This window comes from Tachysurus vachellii, chromosome 21 (assembly GCF_030014155.1).
Source record: "Tachysurus vachellii isolate PV-2020 chromosome 21, HZAU_Pvac_v1, whole genome shotgun sequence".
Lineage (NCBI taxonomy): Eukaryota > Metazoa > Chordata > Actinopteri > Siluriformes > Bagridae > Tachysurus > Tachysurus vachellii.
In genome coordinates this window covers 12,063,956-12,082,468 of record NC_083480.1, presented here as the reverse complement: position 1 = coordinate 12,082,468, position 18,513 = coordinate 12,063,956, and the positions used below count along the sequence as shown (strand labels likewise).

General features: G+C 36.6%; 1 protein-coding gene across 1 annotated transcript in view; it reads left to right on the top strand.

Annotated features, from left to right (window-relative positions):
• The window catches only part of pkhd1l1.1 (PKHD1 like 1, tandem duplicate 1), a 40,762-nt gene that overhangs the window by 4,416 nt on the left and 17,833 nt on the right, over positions 1-18,513 (top strand). The window contains exons 14-45 of the mRNA XM_060897598.1: positions 945-1,210; positions 1,502-1,593; positions 2,341-2,500; positions 2,637-2,772; positions 2,951-3,094; positions 3,777-3,931; positions 4,474-4,584; positions 4,797-4,955; positions 5,176-5,300; positions 6,050-6,207; positions 6,435-6,601; positions 6,969-7,101; positions 7,243-7,397; positions 8,248-8,370; positions 8,975-9,080; positions 9,171-9,278; positions 9,366-9,530; positions 9,760-9,881; positions 9,996-10,128; positions 11,286-11,478; positions 11,652-11,794; positions 12,763-12,867; positions 13,247-13,435; positions 14,006-14,176; positions 14,335-14,528; positions 14,807-15,782; positions 16,127-16,375; positions 16,484-16,633; positions 16,794-16,968; positions 17,190-17,340; positions 17,891-18,047; positions 18,222-18,431. Coding sequence (XP_060753581.1) covers positions 945-1,210; positions 1,502-1,593; positions 2,341-2,500; positions 2,637-2,772; positions 2,951-3,094; positions 3,777-3,931; positions 4,474-4,584; positions 4,797-4,955; positions 5,176-5,300; positions 6,050-6,207; positions 6,435-6,601; positions 6,969-7,101; positions 7,243-7,397; positions 8,248-8,370; positions 8,975-9,080; positions 9,171-9,278; positions 9,366-9,530; positions 9,760-9,881; positions 9,996-10,128; positions 11,286-11,478; positions 11,652-11,794; positions 12,763-12,867; positions 13,247-13,435; positions 14,006-14,176; positions 14,335-14,528; positions 14,807-15,782; positions 16,127-16,375; positions 16,484-16,633; positions 16,794-16,968; positions 17,190-17,340; positions 17,891-18,047; positions 18,222-18,431 — 5,781 coding nt within the window. The remainder of the gene's footprint in view (positions 1-944; positions 1,211-1,501; positions 1,594-2,340; positions 2,501-2,636; positions 2,773-2,950; positions 3,095-3,776; positions 3,932-4,473; positions 4,585-4,796; positions 4,956-5,175; positions 5,301-6,049; positions 6,208-6,434; positions 6,602-6,968; positions 7,102-7,242; positions 7,398-8,247; positions 8,371-8,974; positions 9,081-9,170; positions 9,279-9,365; positions 9,531-9,759; positions 9,882-9,995; positions 10,129-11,285; positions 11,479-11,651; positions 11,795-12,762; positions 12,868-13,246; positions 13,436-14,005; positions 14,177-14,334; positions 14,529-14,806; positions 15,783-16,126; positions 16,376-16,483; positions 16,634-16,793; positions 16,969-17,189; positions 17,341-17,890; positions 18,048-18,221; positions 18,432-18,513) is intronic.

The window sequence follows — 18,513 nt, the reverse complement described above, 5'->3', positions numbered from 1 at the left end:
TAAATTTCTAAAGAAGTAGCAGTAAAATCAAGCAATTTTCCCACACCAATTACAAAAAAAAACTCATAGAGGGCCTGACTATCATTTTTAATGGACTTTTTGAAATATATAATATATAAGTCAACAATATCTACATGGGGAAAGCAATAAACAATACTGTTTCCTACATATTTGTATATTTTAATTAAATATTGAATGATAAAGAATGCATTATAATTTGTGATTATATTTCCATTCATTTCACATACTGTAATATACTGTATATGTTACTAGGAATGAACTATTTTCCCAAACCTAACTGAATATATTTTTATAATAATTATATATTTTCTCATATTTTTCATATTTTCATATATTTATATGTTTTCTTTACAAATATATATTTTGAAACATAAAAAAGGGGCACAGTGAATTATATTTAATAAGGTGTCTTATGTCAAAAAAAGACACCATATTCATTTATATAATATAAGTGTCTCTTTTATTAATCACGCTGTACCAATTTCAACTTTTGTCTAAATTTGTCTAGTCCATTATTGTCATTCTGCCTCCTATACAATTCACATTTTTACAATTTTGTGTTATAATTTATAGGCCATTTTCAATTCAATTTAATTTAACATATCATATTAACTATAATATAAGATGGGATATTGTATATTAAAATTATATATTATCCATTACGTGCTTTAAATATTGTGAATACACAATTAATATTTTTACTTTATGGAACTACCAAATACAGCACACCTGAAATATTTACAGACATGGCTGTTATCATGTGGTTATAGGGAGAACAAGCTACAGCTAAAAAACTGAATGTGCATATTGTACATATAGTACATGTTCCTATATTCAGTCAGGTCCAATTGATCTCTGTCAATTTTACTGAATTTGATATTTGATATTATTCCACATTATTCACAAACTTTGTATGTTTGCAGGTGGCAGGGGGTTAAAAATGGAGATGTGGAATAACAGCAGACCACAGCGATTAGAGGAGGTTCTAACTTATAACTCCAGCCGGCCAGGATACTCAGTCCAGTGGGTGGACTCCTTGTCCTATTCGTGGCCCCTTGAATTGGACAATTTTGTAACTCGATTTAGCGGCTTTTTCGTTCCCATGGAGACCGACAACTACTATTTTCTCGCTAAAGCAGACGACCGAGTACAGATTTATTTCAGTAAAACTGGTCGGCCAGAAAATAAGGTATTGCATGAACAGTTTAAAAAGCACTGTATTTTTTTCTTGTATAATAACGTCAGTATTACTTGCATTTTTGGTTTAATTTCTGGTTAATAGCTAGTTAATTGCGTCAGAATAGGAAGAATTCATATAAATATTGATTATGTAAAATATTAACCTTTTAAAATTACATTTTATTAAAGTTCATTTTCATATTCATACATCTGTCAGTGTATATGGAACAAGAATATCTCTTTAGACAAGTATCATATAACATACACATTCATAATTAAGTTGTCCATTTTCTTCCACAAGGTCATGATTGCATATACTACACAGTGGACCCCCAATTTCTTCCGCAGTCCAACACAAAAGTCCGAAATCATGAGGCTGGAAAGCGGAAAGCCGTAAGTGGGAGTCTGTGTGTTCTTTTTATTATTCCTGTATACAGTGTGCATGTAGATGGAATAATTTTGATGTATAATGCGAACAGTCTCTTATTTTGGGGGTATATGAGACTATATATAATATGGAGGTTCCTGACTAAATAAACTCTTACATCACATCTGTGTGTTACTGTCTGTGTGGAGTTTCTGTATTCTCTGGTTTTCTCCCAACTCCCAAAAAAGATGTCAGTCGGTGAATTAGTTACACTAAAATGTCCTGATGTGTGAATGTGTGTGTTCTTGGTGAGATGGAGTAGGTGTGCATTCTCATCTCATACCCAGTGTTCCCTGATGATCTCCAGGTCCTCTATGGCGTTCCCTAGAATAAATCAGCTATTGAAATAAATGTGTGAATGCATACGTAGCAGCCGTGTACTTCTACTTGTATATAAAATATACTAATTTCTTTAGGTACACTATCTGTAAGCAGTCCATCAGGTGGTTGGCTGTTAAATTTTGACTGCACTTAAATCTACACCCTTCGTCTTCTTCGGCTTCTTACAATGTTTCAAAGAGCGCTCCAATTCATGCTTTACAAACCAAAAACACATATCATCGCCCAAAGAACCTCTGAGAAACCCAGTTTTTCTAAATAGTCTAGTAGCCCATTAGTGTATTTGTTGAGATTTGTGGAGTTGAAGCTTCTTTCCACATAGCTTCTACATTCTTAATGTTTTTTAACTGCTTTCTTCACACATATCCATGCAGGTACTACATTGAGGTCTTGCATCAAGAGTGGGGAGTTGCTTCATCAATTGATGTGGGACTTTACAAAGAGAAAAGCACGTTTACTGCTCAGCAGACTGACGATGCTGTTAATGAGATCCAAGTAATAAACGCCAGCTATAACGTGCTGAACGAGATTCAGGTGAGTCATAGAATAAATAAGGTTATGGTTTTTTATAGCTTATTCTTTATTTCTAGCACATTTATTTTATTCAGAGAAACAAATATTGAATTGTAAAGCAATTAAATTGTAAATATTTGTTTTTATGTGGTTTTAGATGATTGCTTTTAATGGCTGGAGTTCTGTTACACCAGTCAAGGAGGTGCAATTAGTGACTATAAGCAGTGACTGTTTTTCTCTGGGCAGCTGTGACTACACCTATTACAGTCTTGGTTATGGAGCGGGCAGAACAGGTCTAGTTAGAAATTTGTGATAAAACATTTATAGAATTCTTGGATAGCCTGAAAGACATTAAAATATTTTGTCTTAAAATAATCTATCTTTAGAACTAGCATCCTGTTTTCGCATGTTCAATAGTTTCATGTTGCTTTGCCATGCTGGCACGACTGAATCAGTTCTGTTCTGCCGCAGGGCCGATCCCCGTCAGTGCACCTGCTCAGGTGTTGCAGGATGAATTGAATGCTCTTTGGTTCATTAAACCAGATACCGTCATTGTCACAAAGCAGCAGTTTACCGAACAGTCACGATACACCATCACTTTCAATTCAAACAGAGGTAAGAATGTGAATACCACAATGGGACGAGTCATGAGTCTCTCTTTTTATTTCATTTTAGTTTGTGTAAGTGGGGTAAATATGAAACAAATGGTGTTTGTGAAAGTGGTGTAAATAATGGTTATTTCAATATAAAGGAGAGTTCATGGCAGTCCACAAAGTCATGGATGAAGACTTAATGTCTGCCTTCTCCGTCGTTGCAACACATACAGTAATTAACAGAATACAAAACTGAATATGTTAAAAATAAAAGTTGTGTTGTATGACTTTGATGCTGTATTCTTAATTCTGATTGGTCAGAAAAGACTTTTTTCTTAAGATTAAGAAAGCAAATACAGTATAATAATCCACTCATCTAATAGGTTATCGTTTCTGTGGTAACGAGTAATTCACAGGGAATTGTATTGTGGATATGACACATAATCTAAGCTCAATAATAACTAGTTTTATTTTATTTAAATATTATGGCTGAAGTATTCAATGTCAGTGCTTTGTATCAGCTTGAGTTAAAGCTGATCCTTTTTGGATTTCTGACTTAGAAAACTCTTCGTGATTGGGAGCTTGGTAGTTTGTGCATTGTTTATTCTTATTAACATCTCCATAGATGTGTACATATGATATAAAAGGTTTTGAAACAAAATGGAATAATCTTTGTAATTATTGTAATATTTGCTCCCTGACAGGTGACTTTCCGGATCTTCAGTACTGGACAAATGGAGCAAACGTGACCATTACTGTTATGGAGATAACTAAAGGAAAAGCAGATTTGAAAACCTTCACACTTTTGTGGGGGGGAATCCCATCCAGCCCTCTGCCTTACAATGCATCAGTGACTGAGGTCTCTAATATTTCTTGTGCTGCTAAAAGAGAGACAGCAATTTAACTTGACAACAACCCAAATTTGACAACAACCCAAATACAACATATGATCATACTGCAACTATCTCTGTTTGTGATATTAGTGGTAGCTTCTATCTGGCTAAAAAGCTTTTCTGACTTATAGAACATCAAACCACCTTTCATGTACAGCTCAACATGCTCTAAGATCAAGATAATTTGACATTTAGTCATTTTGACAATTAGTCATTTTTAATACAGTTACCTTATTTTATGTAAATTGCCTTTTTATACTGTATGCTCAATATTTTTACTATATATAGCTATATATATTAAGCTTAATCATTTTAAGTTGGTCACCCTGGAAAATGTATTATTCTCAACTAAAATGATGGATAAGTTCACTTATTGTTCACAATTATTATTATTAATTTTAATTATATTATTTCCTTTAAATGCTGTAAATGTGGAAAGTCTGGGGATCTTTAATAATATCCCTTTTTTGTAATATTAAATAAATACCTACAATTTTTCCACCTATAGGTGACTGCTGCACTGGTGGCCATGACATCTGCTGATTGTCCCAAGCAGCTGTTAAATGTGGAAAATTCTGCTGTTAAATATTTCAGAGACTATGAGACTAACATTACAGGGGTAAGTACATGAAAATATTGAAGTAATAAAACCTAAATCCTTGCAGATCTGTAGGTTCTAACATCAGGGGAGTAGAATTTAAAGAAAACCCGATAACATGGGATTCTGTATTTTACTTTTACTGACATATCTGTCATAAAGTTTTCAGAAGTGCTACTCAGTTTAATTTGCCAAGTTTAATTGAGCTTTAAAGAAATTTCCCACTATTTTAGTTCACAGGTGATGTGAGCACGAGAGGGAAGAGAGTCTCTGACACCGAAGCTTTCTGTGGATCCTGGTCTCTGATGACCCCAACCATTGTGTTTAATTCAGATGATGTGACTGTGTCTGGAACAACATATGGGCCTGTATCACTTCAACAGTATGGCACAGTAAGCACCTGTACTAATATGTAACTGATTGGTGTAAACAAGTCAAATGATCAGGTTTGATCTGTGCTCTCTGTATAAAATAAGCAATTCATTTGATACATGTTCATCTTGATGTGAGATGTATGTACTAAATTTAGATTTTGTACATTCAATGGAATAACCGGTAGAGTATTTGAATGTGTAATTACACTTTTAATGAATTTTTCTTCTTTTTCTTTAGCTTTGCTTTGCATACAAAGGTTACCCAAAGAATGGACTGCAATTGGTCTTTACATACCAGAGTAGTTCAGGAGCTGTCACCCAAGCTACCACTGTAATCCCAGTGTTGTTCGAACCTGGGAATATGTAAGTTCAAAATGCAATACGTGACAAAAAAAAAAAAAAACACTTCACAATCATTTTAATACACTAAGACAGAAGTCCTAAGAGGCCATGCATTATTATTTTTTTTCTTTCTTGTTTTGTCATGATAACCCTTAATTTTCTGATAATCTCTGCATGTACTCTATTGTTATATGTAATATGTAACGGATTATTAAAATGTTAAGCCTTTATTGTCATGAATACTGTCCATTGTTTTGTATTTGTTTTGTTTTTTCATTTATTGTTCTGTGATGTAAGAGCTTGCAGATGCTCGCTTTACTCTTTCAAGGCTATTATCTAAAAGCCTCTTCAACAATATACGTGTGGGTCACTATATTGTCTTCGAAGATAAAGATGCAGACATCCTTCTAAGTGTCGGACACTAAGGTGGAAGTTGTCAATCTCATGAGTCCCTGATCCAAGTAAAAGCGCATGTGATCATCCATGATGCTGCATTACTGTGCTTTTGCTGAATCTATAACATGTTCTTATACAGAGATCATGAGAAAGTCAACTTCTGTTATGTCGAGATAACGAGAAAAATTAAGTCGGTATCACGACAAAACAAGAAAGAAAAAATATAATAATGCATGGAATATTAGAACTTCTGTATACTACAAAACTGTTTCCTTTTTCAAGCATGGATTAATTTTCTCTTGTTCTTTGAGGTATTGTAGTCATAGTATAGTATGAGAGTATAGTATTCCAACCTGTTTTTTTTTTTATTGTAGATGGAAATATACCTGTGTGGAGCTTTTATCTGGTGTACAGAAAAGCTACCAGGGTAGTAACTTTCAACTGCTTCAAGTCAGTATGTATAAAGACACAGGGGATTACTACATAGACACGGTTCAGCTCGGAAAAACCGCTACTGTTAGCGACACAAATGGTTCGTGAGATACTGTATCCCTTTCTTTGTCTCATTTTAGAAAATTAGATACACTAGTGAATCTGTGAAACAGTCACTGACGCTGAGCACCATTTACACTTGTGGTTATTTAGAGACTTCAGATTTTACACATTTTAACATAATATTTTCAAAGATAGTTTTCTGGCCTTACTTTCTTTATCTCATTTTGTTGTGTGGATTTTGACTTTTTTTAATATTATTGTTAGTTGCTATTATGAAGAGAAGACGTCCAGCTCTGGCTAATTCTGGTCATTTCATTGAGAGACTCTCAGTGGAGAAGCTGACCAATTCATCGGCTCTCACCTACAAGATCACGGTCTCCCCATTCAACTGTGCCTTTGATTTCCCTCTGCTAGAGATTGGTTTCATGCAGGTATGTGTAAATCAACATATTTGTGTGTGGAAGGTGATTAAGCATTTCACATTACAGCTCCCACCCTTTCCCCAATAGCAAAACACATATTTTTATATAAAGGGTATGAACTGAAACCAGTGAGCACTGGATTTCTGATTTCTGAAGTGTGAGCTAAATGATCTCTCTTGTAATTGACTAAATCGTCCCCAGTCCCCTTTACAGTTTCTTCTACAAATTATTTTTCTCACTGCGTCTCATTTCAAACAGAATTTACTGTTTAGGTTAGAAGAAAAATGGAAGTGGTTGTTTTCTATCGGAAAAGTGTAGCGTTCACTATATAGTATTACAGCTAATGTTTTTTTTTTTGTTTGTTTAAATCCTCAAGAAAATAAGAACTAGTAAGGACATGCTAGTTCTGACCCAGGACACTGCCACTGTCAATGTGACACGCTTGCAGAAAGCCAGTCCTCCTCTTACTGGAACCTTCAGCGTGGGGATCTTCGGCCAGACAGTGAAAGGTCAGAAATGTTTCTTTAAGGGGTTGTAAGTGTTGGTTTATTGTCTTTAGCTCATTGTGTGCTTTATCTATATTTCATACATAGCCACATTAAACTTACAAAATTCCATGTGCCATGTACTGGTTTATCCATGTGTCGTAGATCTGCCTGTGGACATCAGTGCAAATGACCTGAAATATGCTCTGCAAGGTATTCCAGACCTGGGCATGCTAAGTGTTAATAGTACTAGAGACTGTAAAGGCTACCTTTGGGAAATTAATTGGCTCACCATACCAGGAAACCAACCCCTTCTGCAGGTAAAACACCATCATTTTTTAAATTCTTTAATAAAGTTGGATATAAACCCAGAATATCATTACAAGTTGTGTTTTATTTCCTCATATACCACTACAATTTGCCGCTGAGTACAATTTCTTTAATTATTAATGAATAACTAATCACAATATTTATACATTTCTAGCTACACCTAATGTTCTCGTTAAAAGCCCATTAATATAAACCAGTGGCTACTCTAGTCAGTGCTGCCGTTGTAGTAAATAAATCAATATCTTCTGATCAGTCAGATTTCAGCATTTAACAGCAGTATGGTAAAATATCAGTATAAACAACGCAGTTAAAGACATAAGAGATTTACACCTGCAAGTGTGTGTACAGTATGAGTAAGAGATAGACTGACCTTATTTAATATTTGGGTGCAAGCAAATTAAAAAATGATTACATGTTTAAAAATAGAAATTTACTTTACTTTACTTGCATTTTTAAAAAAATTGAAATTAAATACTTAATTAAATACTATGAGATTGCTTAAATACAAGACTGGAATTATATCATATAATGATTTTGTGCACTTTTTTGTGCTTGTTTTTGAAAGAATTTGACCTATTTCCAATGACAAGCTTTGTTTCCTTATTTTCAGATCAAAACGGCCTGAACATAATCTTTTTAATATAGTGTAATGTCTGATGTAGGACTTCAGGAATGGAGTCTTACAATACATGCAGCAATATACTGTACAATTGCTCATTTAATTCAGTGCTTTTTAATATGTTGCAACCATAAAAGACTTATCTAATGTGCATTGTCTGTTGTTCTATTCTGAAAATGTGCTGATTTAAAAAATGTTCTGTTGCATGTTCTCATTTCTAGATCAATGACTCTGGGATAGTAGGTCTGAACCCCTCTGTGAAAGCACAGGTTAAGCAGCAAGGAGGCCTTTTAAAGCAAAGCATCATAGGAGATTCCCTGCGTGTGCCTACAAATATAACACAGGTGCTTCTTGGAACAGTCTTTTACTCCTGTACTGTAACTCATATTTTAGTATCGTAAGAATTTGCCCATGGAAACCCGTATGTAGAGGACGGGGTTAGTGCTTATTCCTTTTGTTTTACTTTGTTTGTTAGCTATTTTGATGTTAGCTGTGCTTCCTTCACACTGTGTTGTATGATTTTGGGTGGGATTTTAATTCTAGACAGTGTAGTGGACCTTGAATTGCATAACTTTTGTGATCTGAGTGAACATCTTAATATGATATTCTTTTATATCTGATGTTGACCTATTTGGATGTGCCTTATAACTTTACATAGCATTGGTAAGTTGGTAATAGTGCCATTGATCTTCTTCAACAGAAAATCTGTTATTCTGTTCAAACTACACAAAACATAAGGTTTTGTCATCTCTTTGTCTGATTGATATACTTTGCTTGAACAAAGTTTGTATAGTCTATGTATTTTTAGCATATCCAAAGCCATTGTTGTTCTTGGTTGAAAAATAATCCTTTTAAAGATGCTCTACCAGCTCATTTACAGTACCAGCAGGCACTTATTACAAACCAAGTAACACAACAAAGCTAAACAAATATCTAATGTCTTTTCAGGTACAAGTGTTTATCAATGGTATCCCGTCAAAGTGTTCAGGAGCCTGTGGCTTTACATGGGCGAGATCCAAGACGCCAGTTGTAACAGGCATCACCCCAATGCAAGGTAGATATTATATAACTTTGTGGTGCATGCTTGACTGTCACTTTAGTGATGTTATGTGATTAAATTTTCTTCTTGTTCAATTCATTTTAGGAGCCAGCACTTTAGGAACCATTCTCACCATCTCAGGATCAGGATTTGATGACAGCAATGCTTGGGTACAGATCGGAAATGTCCAGTGCTCAGTTCTTCAACTTGCAAGTGAGTTGAAAAATAGTATAACTGTGTATTTGTGTAATTAATAACCAGCATAACTGGGGTTTAGTCAACAATCCATTTGTGTTTCAGGAACATCACTAACCTGTCGTGTAGGCCCTGCAAGCGCAGGGTTGTACCCAGTCACTGTGCGTTTCCCTAAATTGGGTAACGCTCAATATAATGGCAGCAACATCTTCAACTTCACCTACCAGATGGGGGTGACCTCCATAGCACCCACTGCAGGCAGTGTTACTGGTAAAGACGACACAAAAAAGACTCACCCCATGCTTTTAAGGCATAAAAACACAAATATGTAATCATTGTACTTCTTTTTTGTTATGACCTTATAGTTAAAGGAGTGTAAACTGCAGTTGTGTTTTAGATGACAAGTTTTATTTACGTAGTTGTACTCTACAACTGCAAAAGGTCTTATTTGGGTATCTCAGGCTATTAATATAGCTTCCTCCACTGTGTTGTTTCATAGGGGGTACAATCATTACAGTTTCTGGTTATGGATTCAGCCAGCACACCACAGTCACTATTGGAGGTGTTCAGTGTGATGTGATTGATGTGAACCTCTATCAGCTCTTGTGCAGCGTTCCTGCTGTAAGGGAATTAATTGCTTCTATATTTGACTATGCACTATAAAGGCATTTTTTACTATTAGTTTGTTTCAAGTCTTAGTTTATTTGTTTATCTGAGAGCTGCCTTTTATTTCAGGGATCAGCAGGAGTACGCAATGTGACCCTGATAACGGGAAACATTCAGGTCACATCTCCGAACACTTTCACATATAACACCAGCCTGACAGCCAAAATTACTGGAGTGAGCCCACAAACTACAAATGTCTATGGTAAGATGTCAAAAAATTTGTTCATATCATACTGTAACATTGACCACAGCATATTAAATAAGATCATATTGATTTCTGAACATATACTATTGCATTCATTTCGCCTGCTAATCCCTCACCAGACTTCTGTAACACAGTGAGTGCTCTCTCAAACAAACCTGCAGCCACCTGCAATGCTTTCATCACAAACCCGGCACTAATCAGCCTAAACATGCTGCACTTGGCTGCGCCTCACCATAAGCCTTCTCAATGCCTGTGTCACTCTGTCTGCCATGTAACACTGTAGCCACATGCTACTCGTATTTATGCTTTGAGGAAAAGTAAGAAAAGAATAAGAGCAAAAGAGAAATATTGAGTAATAGAAATAAAATGAGTTTATAATTAATGAGGAACCATCAATGAAAAGAAATAAGGAAAAAGGAGAGTCTAGGAAAAGGGAGATGGGGACCTCAGACATACAGAGAAATTAGATTAAGGAAAATAAGACCAAAAAGGAAGATAGAAAGTATATATTTGATCTCAAAATAAATATTTGTGTCCTTTATTGTAAGAGATTTGTTCCTTTATCAAGTGGTGCCTTTAGGTTCTACCAGGAGCAGAGCATTTTGAGGTTCATGCCTCGTCACAGCTCTTCGTTTTTAAGTCTAATGCTCTGAAGCTCCAACATAACAGATCATTTCACCACTACCCTTTTACACCTTTCTGCAAACTGCTTCTGCAATCAGGTTGATGGCTTATTCTACTGAGCAGTGTACCAAAGCTACTTCACTGATGCCTTGGCCATCACGCTCAGGTTTGAGTGAGATGTTGGTGATAACTATAACTATACATAGTCCTTTTGTGGACAAACAGACCCTATACCGTGTCTCTACTTTCACCACACACTGAAATCAAAACACATTCTTTCTACCCCTATTACCACAAATGATGGGTGACCTTTTAAAATTGTCACTGTAGTCCCCCTATCTAGATAAGGTGCTAGTTGTCATTACCATACCTTGCAGAACCTGAATTAAGAAACTGTTCCTTTTCTAAAACAAAAATGCATAAAAAATACTAGTGTCAATCAAGAATTAGAGTGCATTTACATCATTTCAAGAAGGTTTATGGAAGTTGATGGAACTAACTGATTAATCACTTTATGTTGTATGGTAAAGGAATCAGGTTTCTCACCATCATGGGAACAAACTTTGGTGACCAGATCAATGGAAGCTTGGTCCAAATTGGCGGTGTAGCCTGTGAAGTGCAGCAGTGGACAAGCACTATGATTACCTGCCTGTTACCCACACTTCCCCCTGGATTGTATGGCATCAGAGTTATAGTTGGGAACCAGGGCTTTCCCTTAATCAGGTAATAATCGCTTATTAGATAACATTTATCTAAAAATATTAAATTGAATTTCATTGCAATAAATATCAAATAGATTAAAAATATATAGAAATCTATTGATACTCATCTGGTTTCTTATTACATGGAAGTAATTCCTTCTTTCAATGTCCATGTTTACTGTACCTGGGTCACAGTTCTGATGTGAACGCCACCATAGAGTACATCTTACGAGTGACAGGCATCTCCCCACATCACGGATCGCTGTTTGGAGGAACCACAGTAACAGTCACGGGTTCTGGATTCAGCCCTGTTCTGGAAGACAACAAAGTTACACTAGGTACAGAACCTGGACTTAACAGTGTTTGCAAACCAATTGTGTAATCACTGAGGTACAACTGAAAAGAATGTATATTATTATCTAACTTTGTCATGCTTAAGCCAATTAATAAAGAGTATACTAAGATAAAGTGTTCTGTTAGGAAAACAATCAAGTTAGGGAGACGTGACAAAATTTGGAAGTCGTGCCACCACAAAACTGATTATTTGCCAAAGACAGTACATCATAAAGTGTTTTACTTTTGTATGTTATTAATGAACAACACACTGTAATTCTGATCTATTTATAGTAATGGGATCAAATAAGTTCCACTATTTACTTACTTTATAATAGCAATAAGCTTCATTCATTCACCAGTCTGTTTTTGAAAAGACAAACAATGTAGTTTTTCATGTTACTGAGAAACCCGAAAGCACAAACACCTTTGTTCTAAAGATTCTCCCATGGAAACTTACTGACAGTTACTGACTGTCTGGAATCTTAGTGACTGAAGCGCTGTCACTGGAAATGGACCAAGAGTCCAGAAACTACATAAAACGCAGAGCTACAAACAAACAACACATAAAGCACTATTTTTGATCCGGAGTCTACGTGCCGCCCTCTTGGCTCTTGGATCATAAACAACTCCTTACAGAAAGATTCACCATTATGAATATATACACATTTTTTCACTAAATAAAATTTCATTTTTAAACTTAGTATTACTCTTTATGTGGAGTTTCCACCATTGTCCCTGTGAACTATAGAAATGATAATGTATTACAAGTACATTAATATATGCTTGTCATTTAAATTACAACCAGGACTTCAGATAGAGCTGCTGTTCCTGGAAATAAACACTTCTCTCCAATCATATTCCAGAATTCAAAAATACTCCAATATTTGTAACTGAGTCATAATTTGAGAGTTTATCAGAGTAAACTTGTGTCTTGAGTAAACATAAGTAAAGTCTTATGTTTTTTTCACAGGCGAGACAATCTGCAAGGTGACTGCTGTCTCAAAAAGCCAACTGCAGTGTGTGACCGAAATGCCGAAGCAAACATTTATCGTCACTAACCAAGGCATCGACCAAAGTAGGTTTAAACTCAAACCACCTCTGCTTTTTAAAAGGTGACACTAAAGCATGCCAGTAATGCATTGACAGTGTTTCATTCATTTTAAAAGGAAATAATTTAGCATTTAAAGGATTATTTGGTTAGGAGGCTAAGGCTGTCTGGGCTAGGTGTTAAAACATTTGTGCTTGTGTGTGAATACAGATAAAATTATGAAATTATCTGCTCATAGACAGGTGCTGTCACAATTTGATCAAATCTGTTCATGTGGCAAATAGTTGTTAATACTTATTTAACTGTGTATACTGTATATATACATTACATTTTCAGAATTATCATATCCAATTCTGTTATCAGTCACACATGTGCCTGTGTATGATTTGTTTGTACGTGTGTTTAGCCTTTGGTCAGGGGTATTCATGGAGCCCAGCTACAGTGATAGCGTCCGTAGGGGACACAGTGATCTGGAGATGGCAGGCTCCAGCCTTTGTTCAAGGTCTCAGCTACAGAGTGTTCAGTGTGGACAGTCCCAGCAGCACAGTGTTTGATGGTGTGACCTTCAACAGCGGAAAATCCAAAACAGCCACTGGTACACAGACTATAACATTTTTTGTACATCCTCTGACGTAATAGAGAATTTATTTTCTAATGTAAAACTTTAGACGTTTATCTATAGAAAGATAATGTTTTTATGATCTTTTTAGAAAGATCACAAATTTTCTGAGCATGGATGGTTACCAATCTATGAATCAGTACAGTCAATAATAAAAAAAAAATCTACTGCATCATATTAAACCTTGTAAATGTGATGTATACCTTTACACAAGAATGAAGTAATGAGCATGAATGATACTTGATACCACTTTTTGTATTGAAGAGATAGCAAATGCTCTTCTAGAAGAGTATCCTTCCTTATAATATAATTTAAAATGTTGATGTGTTGATGCTACTCATGTGGAATAAATTCCTTAGCCACTAAACTCCTGTAATTGCAGCCATAACCACTTGAAACCTGAAGAGAACAGTAGAACAATAGAAATGCCCTCACGTACAGTAGCATCATGTCCTGACTGTAAAAAAGAAGTTGAACAAAACATAGATGTAACCCTGCTGGAATGTGTGTGCGTGTGTGGGTGTATCTCATCTGTTTTGTCCACAGGGTTCTTTAGTTATTGTTTCACAGCTCCAGGGGTGTACTATTACAGCAGCGGCTACATAGACTCAGCAAACCAGACCAGTATGCAGGGCGTAGTGATCGTCGAGCCACTACAGGATAGAAGTCCTGACCTAAATGTCACTGTAGCAGGATTTCAAGCTGTACGGTATCAAGGTACAAATGTATTATGTACAGTACCTCTGATTAGCCAAGTGGGTTTTATTCCATTAAACCCTATCGGTGAATGCTTTTCTAAGTTATATCCAAATTAGTTAGGTGTATAAATAAAAGAGCTAGGCTGAAATCTGAAATCCTGAAATCTGGCCCTGTAGGTTCAACACGTCTGAGCCGATCAACATCTAACTGTGTGGCCTCTCCTGAGTGCTCTTCTTCTAACAGCCAGTCCTTCAGTTTCTCCAGCTGTTCCAGCCCCATTGTCAACTCCATCTCACCTGATCATGGCACATATCATGACCCTATCATTATCCAAGGTTCGGGCTTTAGCGACATCACCTGCGCCATTGAGGTAAAGATTCATGAGAGTTTTTTCAAAAAGTAGATGAGTTTAAAATAGAAAAGTTCATTAATTATGTTATTTTATTGAAATTTATTTCAATCCTATTCAAATTAATTTAGTAGCATGTTTATTAAGCTCTTGGAATGCACAAAAGGCCATGTTTGTTAACATGATCATACAGCGTTCATTCTTGTCATGGCCATACTGGTTTAAATTGCCTATATTTTCATAACTAGAACCAACTAAGATTCTTTCGCTGTCTCTATCTCTGTCTTGCATTGTTGCAGGTCATGATTGGAAACACCTCATGTAATGTCACCAATAGCACCTCCACTATGATTCAGTGCCTCCTCAGCCGTGATAGTGGGGCACCTGTGGGCGTCCTTTTGCCTGTCCAAGTCCAGGTTGATAATCTGGGCACTGCACTACTCACAATGCTTAGTGAATCCGCCCGACGCTTTGCAGTCATGCCTGTGTTGGACTCAGTCTCACCAGCAGTAGGTAGCACAACCGGTTACACACGGCTTCTTCTCTCTGGCTCTGGTCTCACCGCAGGCACAGTCACAGTGGCTGGCTATCCATGTATCACAGTCTCCAGCAATTACACTCACGTCATATGTGACACATCTCCATCCCCACCTCAAACAGGATATGTTGCTGTGCAAGTGGGTGGAATCTCTTCACTCTGCAGCACTGACTGTTTGTTTCAATATTCCACCACCGTGGTTCCACAGGTTTTCTCGATTTCCCCCAGTTCTGTTAGTGGAAACCAAACAACTGTCTTTGTATCTGGAAGTGGCTTCGGCAGCAGTCTTGAAGATCTCAGGGTATATGCAGACAACATCATGTTGGATGTTAAAGAAGTCACAGACAGCAGTCTCACACTGCGAGTTGGCCCTCTGCCAGCAGGACCTCATGCCCTGATGGTGATCGTAATGAGCAAAGGGCTAGCATCTGGAAATTCCACACTTACAAGCCAGGCACAGGCCAGTTTACAGCCCACTTCAGGCAGTCTAGCAGGAGGAACACTGTTAACAATCACAGGCAATGGATTTGCAGTAGGAAACACTAGTGTGAAGCTGGGACCATACCCATGCACCATAATGACTGTAACTCCTGCCATGGTGACTTGTTTGACACGTGCCTTTAATGAAACACAAGTACAGGTCAATATCAAGGTGTTTGGTGTGAATTATCCACCACTAAGTTTCAACTATACTCGCAGTCAAACTCCAAACATCACCAGGGTTAGCCCTACAACAGGTATCAAAAAATTAATAATCCGCATTAAGTAAATAAGCATTATTTATTTAATCATTAATCTAAATGATTATTCAAATGTGGTCTGAATGTAAAAATGGTTTGACTAAGGTGACAAGTTAAATAAAATAAAATAACATAAAGTTTTTTAGTAAGGTGGTGGCTACCAGACAAGATACAATATAATATATAATACAATATAAAACTGTCATTTTTTTCCACTTAATTTGTCACCTGTCTGTTTCCCCATTTCTGCATGTTGTTAATTTAAATCAATTTGCTTTATGACAATACAATATTAAACAATCTTCTCCATCTGAGCTCGTGTATATATTTCTACACTACAGGTCCAAGAGGAACAGCGATCACAGTCTCAGGTTTTGGTTTTGGCTCAGACTCTGCTCTTGTTGCTGTGGGAATAGGTGGTTCACCATGTAATATTTCATCCGTTACGGACACTTCGATACAGTGCATTGTGGGTGAGCATGCAGGAGGAACATTCCCAGTCACAGTGTATCATCAGGTCAAAGGTTATGCTCTGACCCAAGCTACCTTCAACTACGAGCTGCGCTTGACGCAAGTCGTGCCTAACGAAGGTACAGTAATGTTGACTTACAGATATCATTGCACTGAGACTTAGTCCTTAGACTGTAGGACAATATTTTACATTAACAAACACAATTTTTTGATTGGTGCTCCTACAGGAAGCTATGGTGGAGGTGCAGAAGTAGCAGTCCAAGGCTCTGGGTTTGACCCTAACTCGTCTAGAGTTTTGATCTGTAATAAAGAATGCAGTGTCAACAAAAATGCATCAAGTTCTACAAATCTGTACTGCACGGTCCCACAAAACAATGGTATGAGATGAGATTACGCATACGTCATTACATGTTTACTGACCCATTTATGTTCATCACCATAAAGAGATATTTGCACGACAGGAAAATATGCTAGCAATTCAAGCAAGTGACAAGTGAAAAAAATGAGAGGTAAAAAGTACTTACATGGTTTTGACAGGAACTCAAGCGGAGCTGTCATGCACGGTGTTAGTCCTGAATAGCTATGGATCAGCCAACATTTCAAATGGCTACACTTACAAAACCAGCCTGACACCTGTCATTACGGATGTGTCACCACGCAGAGGAGGAACAGCCGGGGGCACTTTGCTTACTGTCACTGGCTATGGTTTCAGGTCTGGAATTATGATGTCAACTTGTTTTAATATTTGAGATTAAATAGATTCAAAATAGAAATATTCTGTGAAACATGAGAAAGGTTGGCACCTGCCTGGGGCAGCAAGTGGGAAAAAGCAGTGAAATATAGTTGTATTTGTTTAGAAAGTTTAGAAAGTTCTACAAGGTTCCATGTTACAAGTCTAATCGCTGTCTCTGTTCCTTGATTTTACACACACAGTGGAGGGAATGTTAGTGTGACAATCGCAGGGTCGGTGTGTGATGTCCAGTCAATCAATGATACACAGGTCATCTGTGTGACCAATTCCCAGCCAAGGTCCCAGCTGACCAAAGTCCGAGTGAATGTTGGAAAAAGAGGAATCGCCAAGACGGTAAACCTATCATCACATACATTCAACAACCAAATTTTTAGGAACCTCATTCTGGAAAAAGATATCTGTGAAAATTCCAGTAGATCAACAGTTTCAGAACTACGTTTATTAATATTATACATTATAGAGTATTTTGGAAATACATACTATGTTTCTGAACTGATTCTAAATAGTGCTTTCAGTGAAATAATGTAACAAAAATAATGTTTTTTTTGTAATGTCTTATTCTATATAGCCCAAGTTTTTAAAGTTAATAAATAGTATACATAGTAAATAATATTAATAGTAATAGTACAGTAAATATTTTACATTTTTTACAATGTTGGTGTGGTGGAATTTGAGTTTGAAATCCCTGATCTATACGAAGTGCCGTTTAGCTGAATAGATTACATGCGATTTGATGTTAAATACAAAGATATGTTTTTTTAATGAATGTACTTTCCATTAGCTGACCAGCTTTTTGCAGCAGATAACAAAAGTTGAAATATGGAAGTGATTTTTGCAAACATTTTCACCATGTAAATACAATAATGCCCAATTCTCACTCCAGGATCGTGCTGACTTTTTTTACATTGATGTGTGGTCATCTCGGTACACATGGGGCGGTCAGTCACCCCCTGAAGAAGGCTCGTTTGCTGTGATCACTAAAGGCCAGACGATCCTCCTGGATGTCAGTACACCAGTACTAAAGATGCTTCTCATACAAGGTACTGTGAGGAACAACCAAATACTTGGGCAAACAATTCTAGATAAAAACATATCAGACCACTGGGATTTTTCTGGCTTTGAAAGCACATCCAAGCACCCACACAATTAATAAGTTACCCACTCTGTCAGCACACAATCCTGTTGCAATTTGTAAATGTGCTTATTATTATCAGGTGGAAAGTTGATCTTTGATGAAGCAGATATTGAGCTGCAGGCAGAGAACATTCTCATCACAGATGGTGGAGCTCTTCAGATTGGAACAGAGAACATGCCGTTCCAGCACAAGGCCATTATCACTCTGCATGGCCAAATCCGTGCTCCAGAACTCCCTGTCTATGGGGCTAAAACCCTGGGGGTCAGAGAGGGAGTGCTGGATTTGCATGGTACACCCGTCAATTACATCATAATTCTAATAATGTATTATTTGTTTAAGAAAATACTAAATTAATAATAATAATAATAATA